A 21,774-nucleotide genomic window follows, 5' to 3' on the forward strand; every position below is an offset into this window, starting at 1 on the left:
CTCAATTAGTATTTGGTAGCATTGCCTTTAAATTGTTCAACTTGGGTCAAACATTTTGGGTAGCCTTACACAAGCTTCCCACAATAAGTTGGGTGAATTTGAATTTTGGCCCATTCCTCCTCACAGAGCTTGTGTAACTGAGTCAGGTTTGTAGGCATCCTTGCTCGCACACATTTTTTCAGTCCTGCCCACAAATTTTCTATAGGATTGAGGTCAGGGCCTTTTGATGGTCATCCCAATACCTTGACTTTGTTGTCCTTACGCCATTTTGCCACACCTTTGGAAGTATGCTTGGGGTCATTGTCCGTTTGGATTGAGATGTTGCTTCAATATACCCACATAATTTTTCTACTCATGATTTCCTCTATTTTGTGAAGTGCACCGGTCGCTCCTGCAGCAAAGCACCCCCACAACATGATGCTGCCACCCCCGTGCTTCACAACTGGGATGGTGTTCTTCGGCTTGCAAGCCTCCCCCTTTTTCCTCCAAACATAACAGTGGTCATTATGGCCAAACAGTTCTATTTTTGTTTCATCAGACGAGAGGACATTTCACCAAAGTACGTTCATCTCTAGAAGACAAGAACGTGTCTCCTTCCTGACTGGTACGACGGCTGTGTGGCCCCATGGTGTTTATACTTGCGTACTATTGTTTGTACATATGAACGTGGTACCTTCAGGCGTTGGGAAATTGCTCCCAAGGATGAACCAGACTTGTGGAGGTCTACATATTTGGTCTTGGCTGATATCTTTTGATTCTCCCATGATGTCAAGCAGAGGCACTTATTCTGAAGGTAGGTGTTGAAATATATCCACAGGTACACCTCCAATTGACTCAAATTATGTCAGTTAGCCTATCAGAAGCTTCTAAAGCCATGACATCATTGTCTGGATTTTTCCAAGCTGTTTAAAGGCACAGCCAACTTAGTATTTGTAAACTTCTGACCCACAGGAATTGTGATACAGTTTATTATAAGTAAAATAATCTGTCTGTAAACAATTGTTGGACAAATTACTTGTGTCATGCACAAAGTAGATGCCCTAACTGACTTGCCAACACTATAGTTTGTTTACAAGAAATTTGTGGAGTGGTTGAAAAACGAGTTTTAATGACTCCAACCTAATTGTATGTAAACGTCCGACTTCAACTGTATATCGCATGCAATGTGCTCCTGAATACCTTTAAACCCGTATGTATACGCCTTGGTGTACGCGTCCATTGATCTGTGTATTGTGTCGGCTCGACCGCCACGTTGCATTGATTTGCTCATGGCTGTGTGGAGATCCACAGAGCCCTCACACGAGAGCGAGGCCGTTTTAATTGAAGCTTTGGAGCAACATCACCATAGGACGACCAGGTAAAGCAGACAGCCCAGTGGGAGAGGTAAAGGGAAGGAAGAATAGATGGAGGGAGTTGTGGAGGGATATTGTTGTCTTTGGGTTTCCCTCCCGCAGTGGAGATGTGCTATTCCAGCCATTGGCTTAATCACTAAGGCACCACACTGGGTCGACTTAGCCAGCCCCTTCCTTACTGGGGAGATTCACTTGTCATTTCCATCATGAACAGGAAAGGAAACAATTAGAGAAGGAACAACAGCCACGGAGAGCCAATGGTGTGGACATTCTATCCCAGCGTGGATGTTTTTGGTATCTCAGATTGTTCTGGAAATTCTCACATTCTCACATTCTCACAGTTTTTTTTTTTTTTACAGTGCCTCTAGAAATATTCATACCTCTCGGCTTATTTCACATTTTGTTGTGTTAGACAGATTTTTTTTTAGTCACACACCTACACACAATACCTCAATAATGAGAAAGTGAAAACATGTTTTTAGAATTGTTAGCAAATGTATTGAAAATGAAATACAGAATTATCTCATTTGTATGTATTCACGCCCCTGAGTCATATTAGAATCACCTTTGCAGCGATTACAGCTGTGAGTCTTTCTGGGTAAGTCTGTAAGAGCTTTGCACACCTGGATTGTACAATATTTGTGAAGTTGATTGTTAATCATTAGTGGACAGCCATTTTCAAGTCATGCTTCAGAGTTTCAAGCAGATTTAAGTCAAAACTGTAACTACGCTACTCAGTAACTGTCAATGTCATCTTGGTAAGCAATTCCAGTGTAGATTTGGACTTGTGTTTTAGGTTATTGCACTGCTGAAATTCATCTCTGTGTCTGGTGGAAAGCAAACAACCAGGTTTTCCTCCAGGATTTTGCCTGTGCTTAGATCCAATCCGTTTCTTTTTTACCCTAAACCCCACCACAGTCCTTAACAATTACAAGCATACCCATAACATGATGCAGCCATCACCATGCTTGCAAATATGGAGAGTGGTACTCAGTTATCTGTTGTATTGGATTTGCCCCAAACATAACACTTTGTATTCAGGATAAATAGTGAATTGCTTTGTCACTTTAGTGCCTTGTTGCAAACATGATGCATGTTTTGTAATAATTTTCCTTTTCACTGTCAATTAGATTAGTATTGTGGAGTAACTACAATGTTGATCCATCCTCAGGTTTTCTCCTATTACAGCCATTAAACTATGTAACTGTTTTAAAGTCACCATTGACCTCAAGGTAAAATCCCTGAGCGGTTTCCTTTCTTTCCAGCAACTGTTTTACTGGGTGATACACCTTTCAAAGTGAAATGAATAACTTCCCCGTGGACAAAGGGATATTTAATGTCTGCTGTTTTCATTTCTACCCATCTACCAATAGGTGCCCTTATTTGCGAGGCATTTGAAAATCTCCTTGTTCTTTGTGGTTGAATCTGTGCTTGAAATGTACTGCTCGACTGAGTGACCTTACATATAATTGTACGTGTGGGGTACAGAGGTGAGGTAGTCATTCAAGAATCATGTTCAACACTATTATTGCACACTATGATTAGACACAGTGTTCATGCAAGTTTTACAGTATGTGTAATGTTTTACACCTGAACCCATTTAGGCTGGCCATAAAAAAGGGTTTGAATACTTATTGACTCAAGACAATGCAGCTTGCAATTTTAATTCACTTGTAAAAAATAAAAAAATATAATAAAAACAATATATATATATTCCACTTTACTATTATGGGTTTTCTGTGTATGCCAGTGACACAAAATTGCAATTGAATCCATTTGAAATTCAGGCTGTAACAACATAATGTGGAAAAAGTCAAGAGGTGAGAACACTTTCTGAAGGCCCTGTATGCTTTTTACATTTGTATCACGAACAATTTGAGAAAATGTTGATTAAAGTGACCAATTTCGTCCCGTTTTAGAGCTATACATGCCTCCAGTAAGACCCCTATGATCGGTGAAATGTACATGATACAGACAACATCTTGGTGACATGATACTCCTCATAGTGTGCTCCAGAATATGGAGTATGTCTAGATTCTGAAATACAACTTTACACCTGAATTTAGTCAACGTAACACATATTCTTATGAATATGGCAAAAGCATCCTTTTTTTTTATCTTTAGACATATTATTAGGGACAATATCCTCTCCGGTATTTAAAAATCATTTTTGACCCATTTTATACATAGCAATTAACATTACAGGTCATTAACCAATCACAACCCTTTTTTAGGATTGCACATTCAGCAAATCACCAACAGAGGGAGTTCCCTCTGGTGCTCATATAATTGTAGTGGTGCTCATAATTGTATCATTACTTCAAAAGTAGCAGAGAGCCCACTCTGGAAACGTGATGCACTCGTAGAGTATATTGTTTTAAACAATGTCTAAAAATGCACTATATCAAAAAGGGTACTTTTGAGATATTCATATTCTTAATGTTGAAATAAGTTAAAGTGAAAATGTGTTTTTCAGAATCTAGACATACACCATGGTTTAAAGCACATTAAGGAGTATAATATCACCAAGATGTTGTCTGTATCATGAACGGTGCACAGATCATAGGGTCTTAGAAGAGGCATAGGTCTATAAGGAGATTCAAATTGACACTTTCCTGATGTTTTTTATCCTTCAAATTGTTTGCAATAGAAATATTAAAATCCTTCCTCCCAAAGAACTTTCTGTGAAAACTGCCAGAACAATCTGAGATATCCAAAACATTTTCGGGTCACACTGGCGTGGAATCACCCTGGTTCCTTTGAAGCATATACAGTCTGGTGACCTCAAATGCTTTAAAGAGCTCTGAATCTATGACAAAAGAGTTGGATAAGAAGACAACGGGCCTAGAAGTAAGTAATATTAGTATAGAGAACATTAGCTGGATAAGAAGACAACGGGCCTAGAAGTAAGTAATATTAGTGGAAAGCCTCCAGTATTTATGCTGCAGTAGTTTATGTGTCGGGGGGCTAGGGTCAGTTTGTTATATCTGGAGTACTTCTCCTGTCCTATTCGGTGTCCTGTGTGAATCTAAGTGTGCATTCTCTAATTCTCTCCTTCTCTCTTTCTTTCTCTCTCTCGGAGGACCTGAGGCCTAGGACCATGCCCCAGGACTACCTGACATGATGACTCCTTGCTGTCCCCAGTCCACCTGGCCGTGCTGCTGCTCCAGTTTCAACTGTTCTGCCTTATTATTATTCGACCATGCTGGTCATTTATGAACATTTGGACATCTTGGCCATGTTCTGTTATAATCTCCACCCGGCACAGCCAGAAGAGGACTGGCCACTCCACATAGCCTGGTTCCTCTCTAGGTTTCTTCCTAGGTTTTGGCCTTTCTAGGCAGTTTTTCCAAGCCACCGTGCTTCTACACCTGCATTGCTGTTTGGGGTTTTAGGCTGGGTTACTGAACAGCACTTTGAGATATCAGCTGATGTACGAAGGGCTATATAAATATAAATACATTTGATTTGATTTGATTTAGCTACCACCACTGTATATTATTTTTAGGGGAAGCTACTGTGCTGTGGTGTCATCAGTGTTTTGCTTGTGGTACGTACATACTGCACAGCTACTTAATACGCTGGGCGTGATAGCACCGCAATGTATTCCATAAACATAATAGGTATTAACTCAAGAGGTTGAAGCGGCAATTCAATTTCAGTCGCATTCTTGCGGAGACGTATTTCTATATTTAATATGAGATTTGGAAAGACCTGTGTTCTGTGGCTCATGTCTCTTCCTTCTGCAAAGAATGGCATTAACAGGACGCCACGGCGTATTCCCGATCACGCTAACCAGCTGCACCTGTGTATGTGAGTAATTGTTACGCCGTGCGTGTGTGTCGTTTGGTGTGTAGGAGGGGAGGGGGTGCGGGGGGGCTCAACAAAATGCTTGAAGCGACAAAAAGGAAAAAAGGGAAAAAATAGGAGAAATGATGAAAGCTCTCAATCATTTCTTACCTACTGAATGGCCCGTTGCTGGGCATCCTAAGTGACACTGTGACGTCAGGGACGCTCCATCCCTCCGGCCTCCTCCTTCCGTCCCTCCTTTATTTGCACATTCATCCTCCTCTCCTCTGAAAAGAGAGAAAGGTGTATGCCTGCCTCTTGATCGACAGCCTCCCACTCGGAGTCTCTTCTACACACAAAGGAAGGTGCTGACGTCTGATGCATTCTGCCCTAAGTTTGGATAGTAGCGGAGGAAAACGTGGAATTGAGCTACATAGTGTAAGAAAGCCATGAGTGATGGCTGTTCATATTGTCATTGTATCATCCCTCTGAGGTTGGTGACGTTGTCACTTTCTTTCAATAAAACACTGCGTGTTTACGATAAGAGACTTTGGACTGTGTAGCATTCCACTGAATCCGCCTGTATCGGCTGTTTGCATATGCTGTGGACAGGCACTTGTCAGCGGCTGAAGACAGGCGCTTGTCAGCGACGGCGAAAAATTACTTTTCAAATTCAAAATAAAATAGGTAAAATATACTATAGAGGGTCATAACAGGTGAATGTGGCAGTGACGCAAGACAATGAAGTTCTGGTTGTCTCCCTTAACTGCTCTACAAACAATACTCGATAATTGAGCCCACTCCCCAAAAGCAAATGAATGAAATCAACAGTAATTTTTGCAATTTTGGTTGTACGAGTTGATCCCATTTCTATGAACCTAATCACAACAGTGAGAGAGCGATTTTCTGTACAGATGCACACTTAAAACGTATTATTTTGTATTTATTTAATATAATGCAGTGGCAACAACCTTGAATCAGGACAACCTCCCAAATGTGACACAACACCTATATGTGAGCTTAAAGGGCCAATCAGCAGTTGAAACATAACGGATCTTCCCTGCCACTGTTTCGGTGTAAAGCTGAGGGATGAGGCTAGAGAAATGTAACCAATCTAAAATTCATACACAGAGCTATGGATGCAAGGACTGGCCATCTATGGCCATCTATGGTCATCTATGGCTCCCGAGTGGCGCAGCGGTCTAAGGCACTGCATGTCAATGTATCACAACCGGGTTTGATCCCAGGCTGTGTCACAACCGGCCGTGACTGAGACTCCCATAGGGCAGCGCACAATTTGCACAGCGTCGTCTGGGTTAGGGGAGTGTTTGGCCAGCGGGGCTTTACATTCTCTCATTGCACTCTAGCGACCCCTTGTGGTGGGCCGGGCACCTACAGGCTGACCTCTGTCATCAGTTAAACGGTGTTTCCTCTGACACATTGGTGCGGCTGGGTTCCGGGTTAAGCGGGCGGGTGTTAAAGAAGAGTGATTTGGTGGGTCACGTTTCGGAGAACGCATGACTCGACCTTCACCTCTCTCTCGAGCCTGTTGGGGAGTTGCAGCAAAGAGACAAAATCGGAATTGGATATCAGAAAATTAGGGAGAAAAAGGGGGCAAAATACAAAGAATAATCATAATAATTCATGTACAGACTCAGGGCTTCAAAATGGTATATGTTGTTGCAGGAAATGTGGGGAAATGATGCTGCCTTGAGAGATTTTCACACGTGCTCGACCCGTTTTATGCTAGGCAGCAACGTTCACACCCTATTAAGCCTTAGTCACGCCCATCTCTTTACGAACTCCGCATGTCATTGTCCTCCAGAAAGTAGTCACTTTTATCCCACTGCGCTTTGGTCGATAGCACCAGTACAATTCAGGGCAGCAATGTTGTTGAGGGCTGTAGTAACCCTTTTTCCAGTTGTCCATTAGCTATATCTTTCCAAAAAAATCTTCGCTGCCAAAGATGATCTATATACAGTACTCACCAGGGAAACCCCCATTCTGCTATGGGAAGAAAGGCCATGGAGAAATAGTAGTTATAGTAGAATAGATAGAAGTTCATAATATCAGAGTGATAGGACAGGTGGGGTGGAGCAGATCATGCTTGGTGAGCTCCTGCTAAGAGAAGATGTTGGAGGGATGTGAGAGAAGTCATGCTACAGAGTTCCAGCCATCCTGTATTTAATTCTGCAGTTGTAGCCCTGTTACGGTGTTATGCTTTGTAGAATTTGTGCGGCAGCTTCCCCTTTGATCTCTAATTATGGGAGTCACGTTGTCTGGCGCTGTATTGTCTTGTGTAGCAGTAAGCCATTGCTGACATGTTATTATTACATGCATATTGTTTATAGTACGGTGAATTAGAGATTGTATCATGTGCATACTGAGTGTACAAAACACTGTACGACTGTAATTCTCTGTCTTGTCATCATTGCCCTTAGCAGCTCTCGGGAGAGAGCACATGACCTTACCTGAAGAATGTACAGTCCACCAAGTCCTCAGTTACAGTTATAGACAGATGCCTTCTCCTTGGTTAAACTAGGCTCGTAATTATTATTTTTTTCTTCATATTTACAGAACCTATACGAGTTTGTAATTAAGACACATGAAAGTTTGTTTCTGTAAGAAAGTAACGTCAAATATCCACGATCCTGTTACATGGCAAAAATGCAGGGAATTGAAGAACTAGAGAAGCCTTGAGTGGAGGAAATGATGAGGGTTTCTTTGCCTTATATTCCCATCTAATGCTCAGGTAGAATTTTAAGGCGAGAAAGCGCACACATAATATGAAAGAAATTGTCTACCCCATCCTTAGCCACAGAATGGACTGTGTGTGTGTGTGTGTGTGCAGGCACATGCGTGTATGTAGTATTCATACACACCGTGTCACGACAGCCATCCAGCTCTGGCACTCTCACTAATCAGAAGTTTGACGCTGTGATCTACAAACCGCAACAAACGCAATTGACTAATATAACACATGCGAGCCGAGTGCTCCTAGAAATAATTGCTTTCCCGCTGTTTTCTTACACCCTTTTCATTTTTTCTCTCTTCCCTCCCTTTTCCTTTTCACTGTGTATTGAGACGCTATGCCTTTGATATCACTAGTGGAGTGGAGGAGGGGGTCTTGAAGCAATTACCTCCGCCATTTATTGCACTTTAATAGGTGTTACGGTTAAGAAGCAATCAGTTTAGTAATTAGGCCATGGTGACTTGTAAATCGCCACCATTTCATTCCATTTCGCCACAAAGCCAGACAGAGGAGCCTGGGCCTTTTTGTTTGGAGGTCTGCGTTCAGTTGTACACTCCGAGAACACGGTTGGACTGACGCTAGCTTTGCTAACCTGCCAAGTCACCATGATAGTGACCCCTTCGCTGTCAATTTTATTTGTTCTAAAATATTGGTTGTATTCACAGTCCTCTAAAAAACTACAGCCATGCAATTACGAGTGGGCCACGCCGCAGCTTGATAATTGCTGGGTGAGGGCGCCCCGTCTAACAAATGCACTGGAAAAGACATGCGGGAATATAAACAACATCAACGAAATGAGGAGGGGAACAGGAGAGAGAGGGGGAGAGAGAAAGAGAGAGATGAGGGGAGTGAGGACAGAAAGAAAGAAAGAAAGAAAGAAAGAAAGAACAAGAAAGAAAGAACAAGAAAGAAAGTAAGAAAAGAAAAAAAAAGAAAGAAAGAAAGAACAAGAAAGAAAGAACAAGAAAGGAAGTAAGAAATAACAAGAAAGAAAGAAAGAACAAGAAAGAAAGAACAAGAAAGAAAGTAAGAAAGAACAAGAAAGAAAGAAAGAAAGAAAGAACAAGAAAGAAAGAAAGAAAGAACAAGAAAGAAAGAAAGAACAAGAAAGAAAGAACAAGAAAGAAAGAACAAGAAAGAAAGAAAGAAAGAACAAGAAAGAAAGAACAAGAAAGAAAGAACAAGAAAGAAAGAAAGAATGAACAAGAAAGAAAGAACAAGAAAGAAAGAAAGAACAAGAAAGAAAGAAAGAAAGAACAAGAAAGAAAGAAAGAAAGAAAGAAAGAACAAGAAAAAGAAAGAAAGAAAGAAAGAACAAGAAAGAAAGAACAAGAAAGAAAGAACAAGAAAGAAAGAAAGAAAGAACAAGAAAGAAAGAAAGAAAGAAAGAACAAGAAAGAAAGAAAGAACAAGAAAGAAAAAGAAAGAACAAGAAAAGAAAGAAAAGAAAGAAAGAAAGAAAGAACAAGAAAGAAAGAAAGAAAGAAAGAAAGAAAGAAAGAAAGAAAGAACAAGAAAGAAAGAAAAGAAAGAAAGAACAAGAAAGAAAGAACAAGAAAGAAAGAAAGAAAGAACAAGAAAGAAAGAAAAGAAAGAAAGAACAAGAAAGAAAGAAAGAAAGAACAAGAAAGAAAGAAAAGAAAGAAAGAAAAGAAAGAAAGAAAGAAAGAAAAGAAAGAAAGAAAGTAAGAAAGAAGAAAGAAAGAAAGAAAGAACAAGAAAGAAAGAACAAGAAAGAAAGTAAGAAAGAACAAGAAAGAAAGAAAGAAAGAACAAGAAAGAAAGAACAAGAAAGAAAGAAAAGAAAGAAAGAACAAGAAAGAAAGAAAGAAAGAACAAGAAAGAAAGAACAAGAAAGAAAGTAAGAAAGAACAAGAAAGAAAGAACAAGAAAGAAAGAAAGAAAGAAAAAAGAAAGAAAGAAAAGAAAGAAAGAACAAGAAAGAAAGAAAAGAAGAAAGTAAGAAAGAACAAGAAAGAAAGAAGAAAGAAAGAAAGAAAGAAAGAAAGAAAGAAAGAAAGAAAGAAAGAACAAGAAAGAAAGAACAAGAAAGAAAGTAAGAAAGAACAAGAAAGAAAGAAAGAAAGAAAGAAAGAAAGAAAGAAAGAAAAGAAAGAAAGAAAGAAAGAAAGAAAGAAAGAAAGAAAGAAAAGAAAGAAAGAAAGAAAGAAAGAAAGAAAGAAAGAAAGAAAGAAAGAAAGAAAGAAAAGAAAGAAAGAACAAGAAAGAAAGAACAAGAAAGAAAAGAAAGAAAGAACAAGAAAGAAAGAAAAAGAAAGAACAAGAAAGAAAGAACAAGAAAGAAAGTAAGAAAGAAAGAAAGAAAGAACAAGAAAGAAAGAAAAGAAAGAACAAGAAAGAAAGAAAGAAAGAAAGAAAGAACAAGAAAGAAAGAACAAGAAAGAAAAAGAAAGAAAAGAAAGAAAAAGAAAGAAAGAAAGAAAGAAAAAGAAAGAAAGAAAGAAAGAACAAGAAAGAAAGAACAAGAAAGAAAGTAAGAAAGAACAAGAAAGAAAGAACAAGAAAGAAAGTAAGAAAGAACAAGAAAGAAAGAACAAGAAAGAAAGAACAAGAAAGAAAAGAAAGAAAGAAAGAAAGAAAGAAAGAACAAGAAAGAAAGAACAAGAAAGAAAGTAAGAAAGAACAAGAAAGAAAGAAAGAAAGAACAAGAAAGAAAGAAAGAAAGAAAGAAAGAACAAGAAAGAAAGAACAAGAAAGAAAGTAAGAAAGAACAAGAAAGAAAGAAAGAAAGAAAGAAAGAAAGAAAGAAAGAAAGAAAGAAAGAACAAGAAAGAAAGAAAAGAAAGAAAAAGAAAGAAAGAAAGAAAGAAAGAAAGAAAGAAAGAAAGAAAGAAAGAAAGAAAGAAAGAAAGAACAAGAAAGAAAGAACAAGAAAGAAAGAAAGAAAGAAAGAAAGAAAGAAAGAAAGAAAGAACAAGAAAGAAAGAACAAGAAAGAAAGTAAGAAAGAACAAGAAAGAAAGAACAAGAAAGAAAGAAAGAACAAGAAAGAAAGAACAAGAAAGAAAGAAAGAAAGAACAAGAAAGAAAGAACAAGAAAGAAAGTAAGAAAGAAAGAACAAGAAAGAAAGAAAGAAAGAACAAGAAAGAAAGAAAGAAAGAAAGAAAGAAAGAACAAGAAAGAAAGAACAAGAAAGAAAGTAAGAAAGAACAAGAAAGAAAGAAAGAAAGAAAGAAAGAAAGAAAGAAAAAAGAAAGAAAGAAAAAGAAAGAAGGAAAGAAAAAGAAAGAAAGAAGGAAAGAAAGAAAGAAAGAAAGAAAGAAAAAGAAAGAAAGAAATATGTGTGATGGTGCTAATCTCTTTACACAGATTTGGTGAGAAGTGTGTCTTTATTGTTTCAGGGTTTCTGGGGGAGTGGCTTTCTGACTCACAACCCTACCTACTAATGTCTTCAGTGTTCACTATTCTTTTTAAAGGGGAAGATGGACACAGACAATACTAATAATATATCTTTATACTCTCTTGTGCCAACGAGTGTCCAGGCTCTGCGTTCCCCATTAAGGTCGCATTGACCTTCATCTGAATAGAGTACGGCTGCAAATGTTCGGCTCAAATTTCAAATGACAGAGACAGAGACGAGAGATCTGACCTCTCGAATGAATCTATTTCATTTCATGCCTCTCAGGAGAAGATTGGCCACTTTGAGAGACGTCCCAGTTTAGTTGGAGGGGAATGAGACCCAGCGATGATCAGTCAATGATTCCTGTCAGCAAGGCATGATGCTGCATGCATCAATAATCAGCTCTGATCAAGAGAGAGAGACTGTTGAGAGGGAAAGAGTGATGCTGCTGCTGGTTTGTGGGAGTTATTGCTGTTAAAAGGCTGTTACTACCAATCTTTTCCCTATAGACCATATAGACTCCACTATTAGCCCAGCTCGACTGGAGACAAAGTAGAATCTCAATTTAACGGCTCAGACACAAGAGGTATGTGGCAGGGTCTACAGTCAATCACGGACTACAAGAAGAAAACCAGCCCAGTCACGGACCAGGATGTCTTGCTCCCAGGCAGACTAAATAACTTTTTTGCCCGCTTTGAGGACAATACAGTGCCACTGACACGGCCTGCAACGAAAACATGCGGACTCTCCTTCACTGCAGCCAAGGTGAGTAAAACATTTAAGGGCCACCATTGTTCCTGTTCCCAAGAAAGCTAAGGTAACTGAGCTAAACGACTACCACCCCGTAGCACTCACTTCCGTCATCATGAAGTGCTTTGAGAGACTAGTCAAGGACCATATCACCTCCACCCTACCTGACACCCGAGACCAACTCCAATTTGCTTACCGCCCAAATAGGTCCACAGACGATGCAATCTCAACCACACTGCACACTGCCCTAACCCATCTGGACAAGAGGAATACCTATGTGAGAATGCTGTTCATCGACTACAGCTCGGCACCATAGTACCCTCCAAGCTCGTCATCAAGCTCGAGACCCTGGGTCTCGACCCCGCCCTGTGCAACTGGGTACTGGACTTCCTGACGGGCCGCCCCCGGGTGGTGAGGTTAGGCAACAACATCTCCACTCCGCTGATCCTCAACACTGGGGCCCCACAAGGGTGCGTTCTGAGCCCTCTCCTGTACTCCCTGTTCACCCACGACTGCGTGGCCACGCACACCTCTAACTCAATCATCAAGTTTGCGGACGACACAACAGTGGTAGGCTTGATTACCAACAACAACGAGACGGCCTACAGGGAGGAGGTGAGTGCCCTCGGAGTGTGGTGTCAGGAAAATAACCTCACACTCAACGTCAACAAAATAAGGAGATGATTGTGGACTTCAGGAAACAGCAGAGGGAACACCCCCCTATCCACATCGATGGAACAGTAGTGGAGAGGGTAGTAAGTTTTAAGTTCCTCGGCATACACATCACAGACAAACTTAATTGGTCCACTCACACAGACAGCATCGTGAAGAAGGCGCAGAAGCGCCTCTTCAACCTCAGGAGGCTGAAGAAATTCGGCTTGTCACCAAAAGCACTCACAAACTTCTACAGATGCACAATCGAGAGCATCCTGGCAGGCTGTATCACCGCCTGGTACGGCAACTGCTCCGCCCACAACCGTAAGGCTCTCCAGAGGGTAGTGAGGTCTGCACAACGCATCACCGGGGGCAAACTACCTGCCCTCCAGGACACCTACACCACCCGATGTTACAGGAAGGCCATAAAGATCATCAAGGACAACAACCACCCGAGCCACTTCCTGTTCACCCCGCTATCATCCAGAAGGCGAGGTCAGTACAGGTGCATCAAAGCTGGGACCGAGAGACTGAAAAACAGCTTCTATCTCAAGGCCATCAGACTGTTAAACTAACATTGAGTGGCTGTTGCCAACACACTGACACTGACTCAACTCCAGCCACTTTAATAATGGGAATTGATGGGAAATAATGTAAAATATATCACTAGCCACTTTAAACAATGCTTCCTAATATAATGTTACATACCCTACATTATTCATCTCATATGCATATGTATATACTGTACTCTATATCATCGACTGCATCCTTATGTAATACATGTATCACTAGCCACTTTAACTATGCCACTTGGTTTACATACTCATCTCATATGTATATACTGTACTCGATACCATCTACTGTATCTTGCCTATGCTGCCCTGTACCATCACTCATTCATATATCTTTATGTACATATTCTTTATCCCCCTTACACTGTGTATAAGACAGTAGTTTTGGAAGTGTTAGTTAGATGACTTGTTGGTTATCACTGCATTGTCGGAACTAGAAGCACACGCATTTCGCTACACTCACATTTAACTTCTTAAGGATGACACGGAATACAGTTCCCATGCAGGAACATCACTCAGCGGAATTTCAGAGCGCCACCTATAGTTTTTGATAAAACTCAAACTTTCATTAAACTTTCATTAAAATACACATTCAAGGTAGTGAATTAAAGCTACACTCGTTGTGAATCTATCCACCAAGTCAGATTTGTAAAATACTTTTCGGCGAAAGCATGAGAAGCTATTATCTGATAGCATGTACCCCCAAAATCCTGCAACGTCACCTAACACGACACTACCCAAAACGCAGAAATAAAATATAAAACATTCATTACCTTTGACGAGCTTCTTTCTTGGCACTCCTAGATGTCCCATAAACATCACTTTGGGTCTTTTTTTTCTTCGATTAAATCGGTCCATATATAGCCTAGATATCGATCTATGAAGACTGTGTAATCAAGGAAAAAACTGAGTTTGATAACGCAACGTCATTTTTTAAAACAAAACACTTCGAAATACTTTTGTAATGCAACTTTAGGTATTAGTAAACGTTAATAAGCGATCAAATTGATCACGAGGCGATGTATATTCTATAGCTGTACGTCTGGAAATAATGTCCAGGTAAATCTCAACCAAAATATCCAGTCGGAGACCTGAAGAAATGGGCTGTCTCTTCTTCGTTTGACCAATAAACAAATCCGAGACAAATGACAAGACTGTTGACATCGTGTGGAAGCTGTAGGTATTGCAACCTCGGCCCCATTTAATCTGGGTCACGTTTAACAATGGGTTGAAGTGGCGCATGGATATATTTTTCCATTTTCAGTGATCAGATTTTCCTGCACTTTTCGATGAAACGCACGTTCTGTTATAGTCACAGCCGTGATTTAACCAGTTTTATAAACGTCTGAGTGTTTTCTATCCACACATACTAATCATATGCATATACTATATTCCTGGCATGAGTAGCAGGGCGCTGAAATGTTGCACGATTTTGAACAAAAAGCTGCGAAAATTCTATGCATTTACACATGTCACAGGGTAAGCTACATCACCACTCTCCCAAATCATCTTCTACACCCGCAGGCAATACACCCGCAGGCAATACACCCGCAGGCAATACAATACCATGACAATACGCTCACTGAGGAGAGGAAGCTGGAGGGCCTCATGGAGGCAGGGAGAGATGGAGGGAAGAGCGAAGAAGGTGGAGAGAAGAGTGAGTCTGAGAACTGGGGTATCGCTGACCGACAGGCGGCACATTTAGTATGCTAGAAGGCACGGCGCACAAGCAGCCGGCTTCATTAAAACAACGCACCATGCAAACACACGTGCACATATAACTGAACCTGCGCACGCACAAACACACCACACAAAGTATTCTCCATTGATGCTATCCCTGAAGGACTGAGAGTGGAAAAACAACAGGTCATCAAATCCATGAGTGGCTGCAAAACAAAAGGATCCCCTCAACACCAGTGACTAACAAGGCCAGGCTTGTCATTCCTAACAAGCGCTACGTACACGCCACCTGAGAACCGTAGAGATAAACATGTGTGGGAGGAAATTAAGAGATAGCAACATCAGGTTAGGATGATGGGGTGTAGACATGCACTCACACATGCACAGACAAACACCCACGCGCACAGAAAGCTGAAACCTAAGCCACAAATTGCATGCACTTCCAAACGGTGCTGTCTGATTCAGTTACTTAAACTGTAGAATAACAAGTGCTCCACTTATACGCTATGCACAGACAAATGGACCAGTCAATCACCTGACACTTCCTCAAACACAAGTTTGCTCACTGAGTGTGTGTGTGTGTGTGTGTGTGTGTGTGTGTGTGTGTGTGTGTGTGTGTGTGTGTGTGTGTGTGTGTGTGTGTGTGTGTGTGTGTGTGTGTGTGTGTGTGTGTGTGTGTGTGTGTGTGTGTGTGTGTGTGTGTGTGTGTGTGTGTGTGTGTGTGTGTGTGTGAGCACAACATGTGCGGTGGCATGTGGAAGCGGCACGCTAACCAATTGCCGTTGCGTCTCTCCTCCCCACACACTCATCCAACAGAGATATCAGCCGTCCATATGAGTCAGTCTCTTCAGCTCAACATGGCGGGTCTGTCAAACAGAGCAACTCCCTAATAAAAACAAAAACTAGACTCTTTCCCTGTTTGACAAATGGAGTAGGGTTGAATGGAAGGAAACCTAGTCTACTGAGATCTACCAGGATTTACAAAACCACTCCCTTTTCCCTGGGATAAATAACTGAGAGAAACCGGTACGTTAGAATAATTATTGATGTAAACAGCGTGGCGTGAAATTGAACTGTTCAATTATATGTGACGTGGAAATGTGGATTCTCAACAGGTCTCTGCATGATGAATCATCAACACTCAGGGTGGGGACAGACAGCCCATCTCAGTATGGCGCACACTTGACACTGCATGTAGACCCACAGTATCATCTCATCGGGGTAACTTTTTGTTGTTGTTGTGACAGGTGGGCCTGCATTTGCTGCAGCTTAGCCTATGCTACAGTAATATAAAGACCAAATGTGCGTCTAATTTATCCATCTCCCATCTGGCTTTCGGGGTGAGCTTGATTTTTTTAATTGTAAAGATTGTAATTGTTGTAATTGCAACTCCAGAGTTTAAAACAGTTTATCCCTCTGATATTGTTGCTTTAAAATCAGTGCACGTGCGCACTCTCTCTGTCAACTCCAATTGCATCCAAAATAGTGAATCCTGTTCTAGATTGATATCTAGCCCTATATATAGATGTCCTAGACAAGGTTCAATGCAGTATGAGCCTTATATTTAGCTACATAATGATGGGTTATGCATAATAAGCCTCTAACTTATAGCCTCTGTCTCTTGCGCAATACACACGCACTTGTGCTCTGCTGACCTCGCTCTTTAAACAATGCTACTTAGCTCTTGGAGTCCCATGCAAGAAAAGCTAGACTAGAATAACTTGTTGGAAATCTTCTTTTTTTTGCATTTCTTATACCAATAGGCTATTCGAAGACGGACCCAAGCTCTTTTTATGCTGAATGTTAAACACAGCCAATAGAACTCGTGGGTGGTTTGAAAGAAGAGCGAGCGCGCGATGGCGGTAGGCTACAGCAGTTATTTATTCAGACCCCTAACCACTCACTCTTTGTGAAGAGACGTTAAAGCCTGCATCTAATTCTAGTCCTACATTCTTCAAGGGTGCCATTGGAATGACGAAGACAAGGACAACAACACTTATTTCATTTAACTGTTGAAAGCGAGGAAGGAATGAGGCAACAATAGAGAGAGAGAGAGAGAGAGAGAGAGAGAGAGAGAGAGAGAGAGAGAGAGAGAGAGAGAGAGAGGGAGGCTAATAACATTAGGGGGAATACTATGAAAGTACAAATACAAATATAAATAGGCCCGATTTATATTTCACAATTCGAATAAAATTCGCAAAGCCTATACTTGTAACTTTGTAGTCCGCACCAGAATCACATGTTCTCTTCTGCTTTATCATGGTTTGAACGATGTGCCTAATTCCTGTCCATATACAGTAATACAGTACGATGCAGTACAGTGATACAGTTCATATCAAAAAAGATTAGCCTACTTGAGCTAGTTTCATTCATTTCCCCAAGTGAGCATATAGCTAGCTACAGTACATCTACCGTATGGGCTTCTATGTTTTTCTATCGTGTGTAATGCGCAGTAGCCTATATCATATACAGTATGTATTGGATATTGGCACAATCAATAGTAATTCATGTAGGGCTCATAACATGTATTTCATCGATGGCTCATTAGGCTCCGGTAGCATCAGGTTTGAATTTTCATGCTTATAAAAGCTCCAATCAAATCCAGACATATTTATATGCTTTATAATGCTTTTGAATGACACTTCCGGTTTGGTGGGTAAGAGAAAAGCAATTTTTTTTCTTGTTTTTTTTTCCTTTCTTGGCACTGGCTAATTGGCACCGGCTAATGGGGATCCTAATAAAAATCCTAAATCCTAAAATTATAACCATCACTGTCAAATATCGTGTGGTAAATAGCTTACAACAGCAGTCTCTCGTGGCAGTTTTGCAGTAAACATCCATATGCCTCATATATATTCATAAACAGTGAGTGGAGCAACAGATGCTTTTTGACATCCAGGCTAGCGTAGGATTCTAATTGAGTGCACTCTTGAAATTTGAAGATCATTTAGAAAAGAAGCCTCGGAAATATTAGGAGTCGGAAACAAATGAATATTATCTCGCTGTGCATCTGCCTGTCTACCAACCAGTGTGTGTGTAGGGGGGAGATCTAGCCCACCCCTTTCAAATTGAACGAGGCTCATCTCCTCTGCAGCCATCTGGCTGAAGTGATAGAGGGCGCCGGGTGGGGGTCTTACACACACACACACACAGTCACACACAGTCACACACACACACACTGGCTCCCACAGTTCAGGCCTCGCTCCTCTTTACAGCCAACAAGAGGGTCTGGACAGCCACAAAGAGCAGGGGGAGCGGGCAGGGGGAGAATCATTATGTTAATTTAAGACTCCAGCTGCAGTGAAAATGGCCTGCCTTTCCTATTCTAATTATTTATTCTTCTTTGAGGGAAATTCAATTGATTTTCATCTCTCTTTTTAGGGCCGGTAAGGGGATGTGTGTGGTTGGGTGGAAAGGGGAGCAGTGGGGGTCGAGGTGTGTGTGTGTGTGTGCGTGCACTCGAGTGTGTGCCTGTATGTCTCAGTATGCAACTGTGTGGAACGGTTAGATAACATAATTGCTAGTCTTTGACTGATGGTGTGCATGTGATCAAGAGCGCAGTCACGCGTGTGGCGATGCTTGTGAGATGCATTTTATTATCAGGTACATTTCAACCTAGCTGCCTTCAGATCAGACACGTCCGTTCTCTCAGTTGAATGGGCTGGATACAGAGAGGCCACCTGCACAGCTGCAGCATAGTACGTCTCAGACCGACCCTTTATGCACCAAAAGCGCACCACCAGAGACCACACACACACACACACACACACACACACACACACACACACACACACACACACACACACACACACACACACACACACACACACACACACACACACACACACACACACACACACACACACACACACACACACACACACACACACACACACACTCTGCAGGATACTAAACACACACACACGCGCGCACCGTAGAATACTAAACATACACCAACTCCGTTTTTAGCAAAGAAGTAATTGCAGGTGTCCAGCTTTAAAATCACCTAAAATAACTTCAAATGGCAGTGCTGAGGATGCCTGGGTGAATGTCCTGTGTGTTTAAAGTGATCATCAACTTTAGATGCCCTAAAAGCTATTCAAAGTTTCAACAATTAAGCCTTTGAAAAGCATAATACATGTTATCGGTGACAAAGTGTTTCTTTTCAAACCAATGGCGAGCCAGTTATTTGTGGACACATACCACAATGAGATGTGGATTATGAAGAAAATGCAGGAGAAGAAGCATGCCCTATTAAGAGTCCATTGTAAACCAAACATGTCTTCAAAGCAGTTACTATACACTTCTAAACCATTAGTGTTTTGGAATTCACAATGGTATGTACAGGCACAAAGAGTTGGAGAACGTCAGTGGCTCGACCCGTAGACACTCCTACCTTGTGTTGGCGAAGACGCTTGAAGGAAAATTCCTTGAAAAGTGACACGTTCAGTCTTCAAAACAATGTTGTATAAGCCAAGATAGCTGAAGGATAGAGGTCTTCAAAACATCGTAACAAGGTTGGATAGAGTTCTGTGCTGGAAGAATAACGTGATAGAGCAGGCACTTGAACGTCATGGAGAACGGGTATGTTCAAGTGGAAAGTAAGATTCATCTGCCTCTTCTCAAAGATGGCAGTAAAGGAAGACTCTTCGGCTTTTTAGAATGAAGAGACGCTAATTGTGGGGCTACGGAGGAAACACAGACAGGAATACAACAGTGATACCCAGCAGAGCATGCAAATATTCAACCTGTTAAAAAGTGAGGGTTGAGGGGAGACCTAGCCAGCAGCCATTGATACTCTCAGTTTAACGAATGCGTCTGAGAATTCCTGAAAAAGACCTACCGTCAGTCAATTGAGCCAGACATCACTTATACGACGTCTTAAAATCAAATTTGATGGGGAAAAAAAGCCCTTGCCCTTGAAAAATAAGTATTGTACTTCATTTTATACATTTGATGTTCCTTCTCAGCAAAAGCAATGGTCGGTAAACAAAGAGACAAGGTTATTAGCTAGGTCTAGTGGTCTAGTGACTGTGTTCTGTGTTCAGTGATTGATGGGAGACTTCCATTAGACATTCAGTCCATACAACTGGTTTAATCAGAGCTAAATGACTCCCTCAGTGTTAGTCCTCACTCCTCAGTCACTGCCTTGCCCGTCTCAGCTCTGCACTTTAGAGGATACGATTAGACAAGCTAATGTCAACGTCGATATTCTCTTGGTTAGGGGGGTTGGTGAATAGACTTGATACAATGTTTTACTGCGTGCTTTGTCATGTGGTAGCCATTGCTATAGAACGAGCTTGATCTCTGGGAGATATTTTGGTTGCTTGTAAATGTGAAGAGACCTACAGTAGGGCTGGCTGCTGGAGGGATCACTCTCTCATCTCTCTCTCTCTCTCTACACACACAAACACACACACATACGCTCACGAGCCTCCTTGGCCGGTTCTGGGCGTTTCGAGCAAGTAGTGCGAGGCCTCATCCTGGCTCAGTGCCACACACGCCTATCTCTCCAATCTTTAAAGAAATCAGGATATTAAACTTACTAATACCCCCACGGTCTCTGAGCAGAGCAAGGAGAGCAAAGGCATCAGCGTGCCCCCTCCCCCTCCTCCCCCCCTCTCTCGCCCTCTTATCTTTCAAGGAGCGAGGGATGGGATCTCTGTTTATCTCCGCGTGGCTGTCGTTCACAGGCAGACGTTATCGTCCTCCCCTCTTCCTCTGCCCCGTCCCCCTTTTCTCCCTCTTCCTGGAGCGGACCCATTGCCACAGCCTGGTCCTAATCAGTGCCCGACTGTCACAGCCAATCGTAGTCTCTCTAACGAACGTTGACTACACAAACAACACACAACTCCCTCAGCTAGGCACATTTTTCTACCCTCAAACGTGTCATAGGCAAGTTACGAGGGAGTGTTCAAAGGGGGCTTGGAGGGAGAGGGAGGTCAATTGATTATGGATCTGAGCTTAACTCCTTAGCAAGCTAACAAAGCAGTAGGCCCACTGCTCTATTAACCTTGGACCTTGTCCCTCTGTCCCGGTTCTAGATTCATTCATCCTGTAGGGGCCATGGGTAGAATGTCAACTCTCTCTCGTACAAACAAGCGTAAATCTCTCCATGTGCCCACTAGGGAAACGCTAAAGAGTTAGCAAACATTAGACCTAAAATAGTCTACAAAACCAAACACGACATGTAAACACCTTTTGAAAGTCACCTACATCTCCGCGACCCAAGCCAACGCGATCCACCAGAAGCCCTACAACAAACACAACCTTCACACGACATACGCACATACGCACATACATCCGGCGCGGAGACGGGGTTGTTGTACTCACGGTCGCTACAGAAGGAGCCGCCATAGGACGTCATGGTGCAGTCGCAGGAGAAGCCCTCCCACTGCTGGAGACACACGCCCTGATTGTAGCAGGAGTCCTCCGTACAGGTGGTGCTAGGTCCTGGAGGGACGGGATTGGAACACAAGGGGTCAATATACAACACTCACACATACGCTTGCTATGCCAATGTAAGGACATTTGGGAAACAACTTTAAAAGCAGGAATCCTAAGGCTGTTAAGTTGTCAATATACACGGCCCTAGTGTTTTCTTTTGGCCGATGTGCGCAGGCACCTAAGGGGGCAAACTGTAATCCCACCGTAGGTTCTAAGGATGCTCAGGGGGAACACGTTCAATACATAAAGCCCTTTTTATGTCAATATGGGAATATAGGGCAATAACTGTAATCATATCCATAGCACAGGTCATTTTGTTGACACTGATTTCATCGAGGCTGGTGGTTAAAAAGTGATAAGGTTGTATTTGACACTTATTCTGGGTTAAAACCTTGATTATAGGCAGTAATGAAACTG

The 21,774-nt window shown here is 41.7% G+C and overlaps 1 protein-coding gene across 9 annotated transcripts in view; it reads right to left on the bottom strand.

The window, feature by feature from the left end:
- The window catches only part of LOC124008799 (neurexin-2-like), a 1,096,959-nt gene that overhangs the window by 444,623 nt on the left and 630,562 nt on the right, over positions 1–21,774 (bottom strand). For all 9 annotated transcript variants that reach the window (XM_046320364.1, XM_046320362.1, XM_046320358.1 and 6 more), the window contains one exon: positions 21,244–21,363. In XM_046320364.1, coding sequence (XP_046176320.1) covers positions 21,244–21,363 — 120 coding nt within the window. The remainder of the gene's footprint in view (positions 1–21,243; positions 21,364–21,774) is intronic.

This window comes from Oncorhynchus gorbuscha, linkage group LG21, assembly GCF_021184085.1.
Source record: "Oncorhynchus gorbuscha isolate QuinsamMale2020 ecotype Even-year linkage group LG21, OgorEven_v1.0, whole genome shotgun sequence".
Classification (NCBI taxonomy): domain Eukaryota; kingdom Metazoa; phylum Chordata; class Actinopteri; order Salmoniformes; family Salmonidae; genus Oncorhynchus; species Oncorhynchus gorbuscha.